This window comes from Haemaphysalis longicornis, unplaced genomic scaffold (genome assembly GCF_048455015.1).
Source record: "Haemaphysalis longicornis isolate Haplotype H1 unplaced genomic scaffold, Haemaphysalis longicornis Haplotype H1 scaffold_2, whole genome shotgun sequence".
NCBI classification, from domain to species: domain Eukaryota; kingdom Metazoa; phylum Arthropoda; class Arachnida; order Ixodida; family Ixodidae; genus Haemaphysalis; species Haemaphysalis longicornis.
Window position 1 is genome coordinate 225,295,909 of NW_027526295.1, and position 11,180 is coordinate 225,307,088.

The 11,180-nt window shown below is 47.9% G+C and overlaps 2 protein-coding genes across 2 annotated transcripts; one reads left to right on the top strand and one right to left on the bottom strand.

Moving 5' to 3' along the window:
- Positions 1-606: 606 nt before the first annotated feature.
- Cct8 (chaperonin containing TCP1 subunit 8) lies at positions 607-2,493 on the bottom strand. Its single transcript, XM_077699510.1, has one exon. The coding sequence runs from the start codon at positions 2,285-2,287 to the stop codon at positions 653-655; it is 1,635 nt and encodes a 544-aa protein (XP_077555636.1). The 5' UTR covers positions 2,288-2,493; the 3' UTR covers positions 607-652.
- Positions 2,494-2,885: 392 nt separating this feature from the next.
- Positions 2,886-10,631, top strand: Sigmar (Tumor necrosis factor alpha-induced protein 8-like protein sigmar). Its single transcript, XM_077699513.1, has 3 exons — positions 2,886-3,469; positions 3,778-3,971; positions 7,784-10,631. Coding segments are annotated over exons 1-3 (561 nt in total). The 5' UTR covers positions 2,886-3,468; the 3' UTR covers positions 8,150-10,631.
- The last annotated feature ends 549 nt before the right edge of the window (positions 10,632-11,180 follow it).

Consider the following 11,180-nt stretch of genomic DNA (forward strand, 5'->3'; position numbering starts at 1 on the left):
TATTGCACTCACCAGGGTTCATAGTATCGGAAAATATCAAGATTGCAGTTTTATGGCTAACACTGTATTCTCTATTGCTTCTCGAAACATGTCTAATCACCTCTAATTATCTTGGGAACTAATTGACTTACTCAAAAAATAATGCCATATTTGAAACCAGTGGAAAAAAATTAGCAAGACTGACAAGTCTCACAGAGTTTACTTAACAATTAAAGGCAGCTGTTTTAAAGAGCAGTGTCCCCCCGTTTTTACAGCTGCTGCAATTGGGTTTATGATGAGTTACTAGAAAACAATGGTCACGAAAATCATGAACAGAAAATATTTCAATTTTAGATATGCAGAAGCCACAGATCTCATTTTGAGAAGTTTTCAACAATACAGGATACACAACAGCTGTCCTTAGATAGCTGTTGTGTATCAACGTTTAATTCTCAGAGGAAACATTGTGCCTACTACGCTCATAATGGGCTACAACCTACAACACATACATATTTTGATTCTTCCAGAAGTATGTCTACTTGTAGAGGTAACTGAGCTTTTAACCTAATGCTCAGCAGTGGAAAAAAACTGCAGCAATCTGGTCAAGCAAGAAACAAATGGGCAACATAAGTACAAAGTGCATGTTTATTGATGACAGAAGTGGTTGCTTTGGTTACTTGTCGTCGTCCCAGTCCCCTCCCCCCGACTTGGGCGCCTTGGGTCCGCCAGCTGGCTTGGCCATGATGATTTGGTCGACGCGAAGAACCGTGGCGGCAGCATTGGTCGCGTACTGCAGAATCCAGTGCTTCGTGAGCAGAAGGTCCAAGAGGCCATTCTTCACAGCGTCAACCACGGCCTCCTCCTTCAGCCCAGCGTGGACGTTCCCCTGGTTGTGGGCGGCCTGGATCTGAGCCACCAGCTCCTCGGGCTTCGAGGCACCCGAGTTGTGCGCCAGCGTCCTCGGCAGCGACTCCAGCGCCTGGGCAAACTTGTGTGCCGCATACTGCTCAAGGCCCGGCAGGGTGTCAGCCCAGGAGGACAGGCGTTTGGCCAGCTCCGCTTCGACGGCACCGGCCCCTGGCACCAGGCGGCCGTCCTTGGTGGCAGCCTTGAAGGCGTTCACGCCGTCATCCACAGCCCGCTCTGCATCGTCCAGCAGGCTGTCGGTGGATCCCCGCAGCAGCAATGTGGCCACGCGGCTCTGGCGGCCCTCCTGACGGAACACGACCACAGGCGTCTCGCCAAGCTCGTCCAGGTAAACAGAGTCGCAGAGCCCGAGGTCCTCGGGGCGCGGTGCCACCAGCTTCGGCAGCGCGGTAGCGCCCACAACGCGGCACACGCGCCGCACGTCGAACTTGGACGGCAGCCGAACCGCCATGAGCCCGTGTTTGTTGAGGTAGTGCAGCGCCATGTCTCCCACCTTGCCACCGCTCACCACCACCTTGACGCCAGCGTCGGCGATGGCTTTTATCTGCGACTCGAGCAGGTTCTCTTCGCCGCGCGAGAAGTTGCGCAGCTCGTCCGCCGATTGAATGAGCACCGTGCCTTTGGTCTCGGTCTGCATCGTGTCCACGGCGCACGAGTAGACGGCAATCTTGGCGTCGCTGGCCTTGGTGATTTCGCCTTCCACCTGGCGCTTGAACACCATGCCGAGGACAACTTGCGACTGGTCGAGGCCGGACCCGAGAACTTTGCACACGCGTACGTTGTCGACGTTCAGCGCGCCAGACTCCGGCAGCACTGCCAGGCAAGCTTCGGCCACCAGCTTCGTGAGCTGGTCGGCGCCGGCCAACGGTTTGCTGGACATGGCTGTGCGAACAGCTTTCAGCGCTTCCTCCGGGTTGCGCACGTCTTTAACTTCATCCACGCTCAACTCTGGCAGCAGGTCAAGAGCCTTCTTCAGCGCAAGCTGGTAACCCTCAACTACCTGGACAGGCGTCAATCCTGTCCGCACTAGCTCCTCAGCGTTCTCGAGTAAAGCACCAGCCAGCAGAACGACAGCGTTCGTACCATCGCCTACCTCGGCTTCTTGCATCTGGGACGCCATGACGAGCAGCTTGGCGGCGGGGTGTTGCACCTCGAGTCGATTTAAGATCGTGGCTGCGTCGCTGGTCACAGAAAGCTTCTCCAGGTGGTCGATCACCATTTTGTTGAGCCCGTTGGGTCCGTAGGCCGAAGCGACGCAACGAGAAAGCTCGACGCAGGCCTCGATGCTGCGAAAGAGCGCTTCATCCACGCCCTGGTAGTGTCGAGAACCTTCTTTCAGCATCTGCGAAAGAGCTCCCGTAGAAATGCCGCGGAACGTCATAATTGTGGCCCTAGTTTGGCGGACGAGTACCGGGAAGTTTTAAATACTTCAGAGCGTTCTGCGAGCCCGAGATTAGGCACGCTACTGCTTTAACGCCGATGAATTACGAATACCTCGTGCTCCACTGCAGATGACAAAGCGCCGGTCGGCTAAAGATTCCCTTATTAGGCACAGCGTGAAAGGGGCGCTGAAAGCAGTCAGAGCGTTGGCTACGTTTTGGTAGTCGTCTTTGGATCGGCTGCATCATGTGGATTGGCCGCTAGACTAGGTTGGCGCTGTGGTCGTGACAGCTGCCAAGTTGTTTTGACCATAGAGTTATAGTGCCTAGAAGGCACTATAATAGAGTTAATACTACTGACATTTTTTGGCCTGTATATTTTGCTACAAAACCCTGCACTAAGCGTTCTGACACAATAATTTAGCATAATCTGAGACAACCTAAACCACCAGCCTGCACCAACCTCCCAGAACCTGGCCAAAGTGGTCACCATAAAGTACAAATTCATCATTGTCAATTAAACTTGTGGATAGCACAAATGAACCATTTAATAACAAACAAGCCAGAGTTGACAGAGTTATCGTAGGTGGTTTCTTATTTGCTTCCTTTTTATTTCTCCCTCTCCCCACAGGCACGCATGAGTGCACGAGTGCTGCTCATATAACGTTTTTTTTTCTCTCCTTTTATTTTACCTCGTTTTATCACCCAACGCGCACCTATGTTTGGGGTGTGTGCTGTATGTCAGTGACCCGTGATGACCCAGACTGACCCAAAGCTTTTAAACGTATGCTTACGCAACTAGGCGTCTCAAGCCGGTCGCCGTGCCGCTACACCAGCTACACCACCCACCACCAGCGAGTGGAAGCGACACAGCATTGGCCATGAATGAACCAGTGTGACGCAGAGTAAAACACGCGCTTCTATCGTCTGTTGCCGTAGTTACGTCCTTGTCCAGATATGTTCATTTGCGTTTGAAACTTCAAAACAGGACAGCGCATAAAAACTGCAGCGGGCGAGGTCAGGTGACTCACGGGCCGGAGATTGGCAGATACGTTGGGAAGGCTTGAACACCTGGAATTTGAACGCATCGTTTGCGTTCCAACGCTGTGATCACTACGGAGCTGCGCCTTGCGAACTCGCCGCCTGCTGGGAACTCGGCTTCACGAGCGTTCAACGCGACAAAAGTAAGTTGCCGTGCCCGCATCTTTTGTTCCCATTTGCACGAATGCTGTACGTAAGGCGTTGTCGATGGAGCATTTCCTCGCCTCGAGCTTCCGTTCATGATGTCCGCAACGGACCCGCTACTACGTAGTTGTATTGCGCATTGACTGCGCACTGCCGACGTCTTATCCGCGAGAACATTAAATTCTTCTGATCATCTCCTTGGTTTTTGCGCAGTAATGAGTCTTAGGAACTTTTCCGTGCTCGCGCTTCCAATGATCTTTCTAACCGGTACCGTCTGACACCGAGTCGTAATCACGTTTTTTCGCAGTGGCTGAATTCCACGCGAAAGACATCGGGCTTCGTGTCCAGAAGAAACTGCTCAGCCGCGTGAGTAACAAGAGCGTCGCGAAAGCCTTCATCGATGACGCCTCGGCGAACCTTCTGGATAGTCTATACAAGCTGGTCAAGCACGTGACGGGCAACAAAAAGGAAGCAGAAAAAATCACGAAAAACATTATTAAGGTAAGTGCCGCGGTGTTTTGAAGCGTTCTGTCAAAACTGCACGTGCGTCACATATCGGCGGTGATTGCCGGCTGGGCTAGGGCTGCGTCCGAAGCGCTTGTTCCTTGTGTTGGCTGTCAGTTTGATTCAGTCATTTTTAACCCCTGGGCATTTGTTGCAATGCCGGTCTAATGACTGCACAAGTGGGCGGTGAAAACCTGCACAAGTCTGACAGTGCCAATGCTTTGCAAAATTGGTAAAGGGCTTGGTGCTAACGGAATGTGGCCGTCCTTGTTGTGGTAAATCACAGAGGACATTCGATGTAATTCATGTTGGCAAAGGGTTTTTTCTTTCTTTTTTCAATTCTTTGATGCTTTATGTGCCAAAGCTACAACTGGGCGATGAGGTGGGTGGTGCACGAAAGCCCACGAGTTCAAAAGCCCCTTCTCATTTGTCCCACGCCGGGAGCCCCGCGGCTTTTGCCCTGCTTTCGAAAGCCCCGCACACATTTTCCCCGTCTCTTTTGCCCCATCTCATTTGCCCCGCGCCGAAGAAACCGCTCTTTAAGCGCCGTAGTCATAATCAAAGCCCAAGCTATACTACGTTTGTTTTTTGTTTTTAATTTTTCTGTGCAGCTTATGAAAGGAGACGTAAAGACAGGAGAATAAAACTAAAGAAACGAAAACTTTGACCGAAGTAGCTGGTGAATGTTTTCGTCCTCTGAGTTCGTGTCATGAAAATATCAATTTAATTATTAATGTCATACATGATGTTGGCATGCCATACTTGTACTCAGGTATGATAAATACACCCTGCCCTTTTGGGCCTAAATAACCAACATAGCAACGGAATTCATTCGGTGCTGAATGTCGTGCTCACTCGACAAGGATGTGGACTGAATAATAATCAGCGATCGCACTTACAGTGGCATTGCTAAGGGATTTGTACAGGAGGGGGGGGAACAAGCCTTATAGGTTGGGGGTGCCATTTGCTCCTTTCCCAATGTGCAAAGTGGGCGCCGAAAGCTGATAGACTACTGTTGTAGCCCTCCACACACTAGCTGATTATAATTTTCTTCCTGTTATAATGGAAGAAGGCTCCAACAATGTCCCGAGGGTTAATATACAGGGCTTGAAGAGTAATTGCCGGTGGGGCCTCGGGGCGAAGAAGGAGCGATTTCTGGAGAGAGGTGCGGTCTGTATGACCGTGCCGCGTGGAAGGGTGCAGCGAGCAAGCTTGTTCCTCGAGATGGGCGACACTGGAGCCAACGAGACTGGTCATTGTGTCCTCGGGAGGCTTTTTGTTGCGCACAAAAGAGATAGGGTCAAAACACAATACACAACTGGAGGAGGAAGCTTATACTTGAGTGGTCGAACATTCAGCGAACTTCACAATACCTTAATCGCTACCCTCGAACTCTCACCTTTGTGTACACGCATGGGCTGCGTTCCGCAGAGAGGGGCGCAGAGAGATACCTCACACGTTGATAGGCTATCAGGCGCCGCAGCAGCCTGGCCCCAGTTACCCCTCAGAAAGAAAGGTGGTTATGAAATGTCGGTTCTTTGTTTATTGTACAATTGTTTGCAGTGTAATAAAAGCTCTTCATTTGTAACCTTCCAACCAGACAGATCGCAGCCAAATGTTTACCTTCATTGTATGTTGTGTGGGCCCTACTTATAATAACTTTGGCTAACCCAATTACCCATTGGTTTCGCGGAATCATGATCATACTAATTTGCGACACCACAAGCACGTGTGCATGCACACGTTTACAGATATTCTAAGGCCCCTCATCCTGCGGCGCACAAAAAGAGCAAACTGACATGCCTTGGGCCTAAAGGCAAATGACATCGCGCTTTTGCCTGAACACGGGAGTGACTGATATTTGTACGCACAATCCGTACACGCTTTAGCAGGGACAGGTAGCAGCTGCAGCTGTCTTCAAAAAGGCCGAGTCTTCTGCCACGACGATACTCTGATTGATTGATTGTAGGGTTTAACGCGCCGACGAGGCGATGAGGCGCGCTGTAGTAGAGGGCTCCGAATTAATTTTGACAATCTGGGGATCTTTAACGTGCGCCGAAATCTGAAACACACGGGCGTTTTTGCTTTTCGCCTCCATCAGAAAAGCGGGTGCCGCGGCTGGGAATCGAACCCGCGCCCTCGTGCTCAGCAGCACAATGCCTTAGCCACACGGCGATATTGTAGACTTCTCCGTAAGAAAAAGCTGCCGACAACAGTGTTTGCAAGTTTGTTTTAGCGTCGCAATGCTGCGCGCATGAAACACTTCATAAGATTTTCTGCATTTTCGGGTGCCACAGAATATTTGTAAAGTTGCTTTCTTTCCATTGTGGGAGTGTGCCTTTTATTTAGAGGAAATTGCTTGTAAAATGCATCGTAAACACCGGCTGATTTCGTTAGCTGATGTGCATGCGGCAAACAAGAGCGATTCTACATTATAAAGTCTTGTCATAAATAAGAAAGTCTGCAAAAAGATTTAATTAGTTGGCTGCGTAATAGGTGTTTCCCTAACAAGGTATTAACAGACAAAAATTGAAAAAAAAAAAAAGAAATGGCATTAATACAAATGTGCAAGCACTGCAGTAGATTCTTGTGCTCCTTAACCCAAGTTACGTGGAAATTTAGAATGGCTGCTTAAAACAAGTAAGCGCCAGGTAATTTGTTTGCCAGAAAGCTTGTGCACCAAAACATCCGTGCACCCAAATGTCCGCTCATTGAAATGTCCTAGACTCGAGCGGAGAGGGGGAGGGGGGATAGTGTTTACCGCCATCATACTTCGAACACGCATCTAAATTATCGCAACTAAGGGAAGAAGGAATAACGCCCCAGTAGGCTTTTGCGACGGGGATTCTGTGCACGAGGCAATCATGATCCACATTATGAGGTACGCCATAGGAGAATGCTACGGATTACCGTATTTACTCGCACAATGATTGCACTTTTTTTTTCGAGAAATTTGATGTAAGTTTAGGGGTGCGTGCAGTATGCGGGGTAAATTTTTTGCAAAAAAATTTTTGAGCAGTGAAAACGCAAGCAAGTTGTGGGTAAGCATTTTTACGATAGTTCTCATGAACATAATTTAAATAATAAATAGAAACATAATAAAAACTTCGCACACCGCTGCCAGCAGCTTTGCAAATTGACACAGAATGCTGTGTTTTCATGAATTACCGAATGCGCCAGTACGAGTTTGCTGCGAGGTGAAAACAGTTTGACCAATAAGTGGCTGCCACTGTTACTGTGCGGGAGTCAAAACAGACATGGTGGCTGACTCGCCAACCTGAGCGCGTTTTTTTCTTTGGCTTGTGAGTATATTTCTTCCTCATCAATATTAAAAGCATGCTCGCCAATATTGGTAATATCGGCAAGTCTGCCGCAATAACGTAGCCATGTCCTCTTTGAAAGGGAAAGAAACAGAGGTAAGCATGATTGTCATCAGCTAGACTTGGCACGCATATGACATACTGCTGCAGCAAGTTCAGGGTGTGTTCATTGCGCGAGAAATTTAAAAAAAAATCGAACTTGGACGACATACTTGAGGGGTGCGATCTTTATGCGAGTAAATACGGTAATTGATACCACTGGGTATCACTTGTGCGCCCAATTCTCTGCACACGGGCATGTTCGTTTTTTGCCTTTACCAGAAAAATGGCCTCTGCGGCCGAGCTCAAACTTGCACCCTGGTGCTCAGCAGCCTTAGCCCCCGAGTCCCCGCGGTGGTGGTTTATTTTGATAGACGTGCTGTCCCCTTCAGTGTGATTTTCTCGCAGCTGCGAGTGGTGCTTGTGACAAAGTCTATGTGCTTGTTTCAGATTGTGGTCAAGGTTGGCGTCTTGCACCGGAACAATCAGTTCTCAGCAGAGGAGATAAAGGTCGCCGAACAGCTGCAACGGAAGATGCGCGCACTCGCCATGGCCGTGGTGAGCTTCTACGAGATGGACTTTTCGTACGACCGACGGTACCTCGTGGGCGCTTTCGAGGAATGCAGCACCCTACTGTCCAACCTTGTGCGGCCCCACCTGACGGGAAAGTCGATGGGCCGGATCGAGCACGTCTTCGGCTTCTTCGGGAAACCTGAGACACTGGACTCTGTGTTTGGCAGTGACAGTGTTCACCGCGAGTGTCTGGGAAGACTGGTCAAGGACCTCCACGAGGCCTTGGACAAAGAGAGTCTCTGAAAAGGAAACGAGCTGGTCACGGGGGAAAAAAAAAGTGTGCCCATTCTGTGGACCCCAACTGAAGTTGGTAAGCCTTGTGCCATGATAGAAATATTTAGCATGTCTGAAATTGCGCGTCACGTGAAAATAGTCACTATGCACATAGTCTGGAAAGGAGGCCTTGCTGAAAGGACAGTCAGTCGGCTTTCGCAGCTGTGACCTGTTTTCAGTGCTGCGTGCGGCGAAAATGAAAACTGACAGAAGTGAAGCGACGGCTTACGAAAAGAAAAAAAAGAAAGCAAGCGGTAACTTTGTACGAGCTGCTGCTCCTATACTACGGCACAAGGTTTGTTTTGAAATCGTACTTGCTCGGTGGTGGCTGCAGATGTGGGCCAGAAATTTTTTATGCCCAAAGCTCCATGTCGTAACTATGCAAGCACATCTGTATTTTTACATACTCAATTCTGTGACAGTTGCAAAGTCTTCCCTTTTAAAACTGCGTACCGAACTGTCGGAAGTGAAGTCGGGGGAAAATACTGAGTGATGTCAAGAACACTGCACTGTGGCAGAGTGCAAGTACTGGCTAACCTTTTTGGTGAACATACATGTACCATGACAGAATTGTTCGTGCTTAACGGGCTGACCTATAGTGGTTAGTCAATGCCTGCACATGGGACCAAGCAGTTGCTAGCAGTATAACCTAATCTGGTGCTGTTGGGGGAAAGTTTTGAACCGCCAAACATTCATTTCGGAGCACCATGGTAAAAATTTTTTTTTAATAAGGGTAAGCAGAAGTGCCAAATGCTTGTCACGTCCTAGTGGCGGTACCGTAAACTCGGCAGTGTTAAAGTACCTGTTTGCCAGCCTATTCTCAAGTGGCATTGCAGGCTTGTAATTACCTGAAAAGTCTCCTTGAAAGTACAATTTGTCTCTGCAACTCTCGAGCTCAGTGTGTTGTTCATCTGTGACAGTGCCTTGCCCCCCTGGCGGTGTGCTTTAAATACTTGTGCTTCCCATGTGTGTGCGTGTGGGAGCTAATACGCGTCGAAACCCAGAACAACTTGTGTGGCATACTGCACATTTTTTATATACTTATTTATACAGGTGTTTACTAAGAGAGAATTAAGGCCTGATGTGCCGGGTATCTTTTCACCCGTACATGTACTCAAGTCGTTGCCTGTGAACAAGAATGCCTAAGTCAGTCGATCAACGTATTCAGAATGCCGCGTGTGCCTACAAGCCAACTTTTGATATTGCAGCTGCATTTCGCCTTGTTTCTTGTTGAGCAAATTTTTTATAACATTCCATGCTTGTTAATTTGCCTGCAGTTTAGCTATATCTCAATATAAACTGTCACATCTTTCTCGGACATGCTTTGAGTGGTGAAGGGCACTATTTATTCTATTTATCGTAATGCTGATGTGTCCAGATTCCTTTTCCTTGCCCCTTGATCGCACAGAAGGCATTGACCAAGCTTCTCATCCCTTGCTATTTCTATGATTTTTTGTTGTTTGCATCTCTAACTCATGCTTAGGCGGACACAGGAAGTTGGTTACGGCGGCTGTAGTGTTACTCCAGAAAATAGCTGTTTACACAGATGTCATTGATCAATCAATGCTCTAATATTGAATTAAGTGGGGCATATATCAACTTTAACATTACTTGCTTGAATTTGTACGTTTGCACGAGCACTAGAAACAGGTATTGAAAATCCGATAAGCTCTAAAACGGGCGCTAGAATAATCTAATCTGCTCTTTGCATCATAATTGTTTTGTATTCGGTGCTCTTGGTGTTCATTTGGTGTCACTTTTTATAAGCATGTACACTTTTTTATCTTCTCTTGCCTCTTTTTTTGTACACAAGCCCTTATGTTTTTTTTTGTTTTGTTTTTTTTTTCTTGTTTACAACTCCACTTTACTCTGTTATTGACGAGTCTGCATGGGGCTGTCTATTCTAGTCTAACGCACATTTTTGCAGATTTGCCTCCAGCACTAGCCGTTATACTTGGAAGCCCTTCCGTAAGATGCGCGGGCACCCTTAATAATGGTACGCGGGTTTCCAAAAGTTTTCGTGACTGAGTTTGTGGTTTGACCGTTCGGGCCATGCCTAGAATACTTAAGAAGAGGGAGGAGGGAGGCGTGGTTTGGTCGTCTTGAAAGAGAACAGTAACCATTTGAAAACAAAACTGACAAAAAGCATACTCTGTTTGGAGGCGCAACTCCACTCCTGCCTAGTTAGGCCTAGTGATTATTACCAGTTTCTCTGCCAGTATACGGTGTGGTACGAGTGATGAGCCTTTGCAGCCAAGTCTGTAGAGTGTTCCCAATGCCCTGTGACATAATCCTTCCAGCAAGTCGTGTATTTGTACTCATGGACAACTTGTGATGATGTTCTGCCTTGCCACGGATGGAATGGCGTGCCGGTTATTCGTGAAATTTGCTATGTAGCGGAAGTTGGTAGTTAAAAGGTGCATAAAAAGAATAAAGCATTGTTTGCCTCTGACCTATGACATAATTTCATATTATTGCCTAGGGAGAAGTGTGGCACAGATGTTTTTCTTAGAGGATGTGCACACATTTGTATAGACTTGGCTTACGTCTGTCCAGCCTCAAACCAGGATTGTTGCTCAGTGCTAGAGGCGTCCCCTTGCTCACTTTATTTGTTCTTGAAAATTTCAAGTCCGCCCAACTTTAGTTGCCAAAACGAACGTCAATGCACTGTCGCCACATTTTCAGCCATAGTTCTGGCTTTCCACAGTGAATTAGTAGTGTGTTAAAGTGCTCTAATTGTTCCAACATGTCGATGCCAAAGTGCTTTAATTGTTCCAACATGTCGATGCCAGTGTAAAAAAAACATTCACCCCTCCAAACGATGACGATTGTTGAATGTGAAGCTTTCTCGTGATGGATTTCTTAATTGTTGTCTACGATTTCCAAACCGCTTTGACCATGTTGAAACGGAGCAGTTTGATAGACGCCGGCTTAATAACGCGAGGGCAGAGTCCTTCAATGCCTTTCTGGTCATGAAATGGGAGTGCCATCAGGCTATGGG

Coding starts and splice junctions, on each gene's coding strand:
- Sigmar (XM_077699513.1), top strand. Junction 3,972..7,783: donor TCACGAAAAACATTATTAAG/GTAAGTGCCGCG, acceptor TGCTTGTTTCAG/ATTGTGGTCAAGGTTGGCGT.
- Cct8 (XM_077699510.1), bottom strand. CDS start 2,287: ATGACGTTCCGCGGCATTTCTACGGGAGCTCTTTCGCAGATGCTGAAA.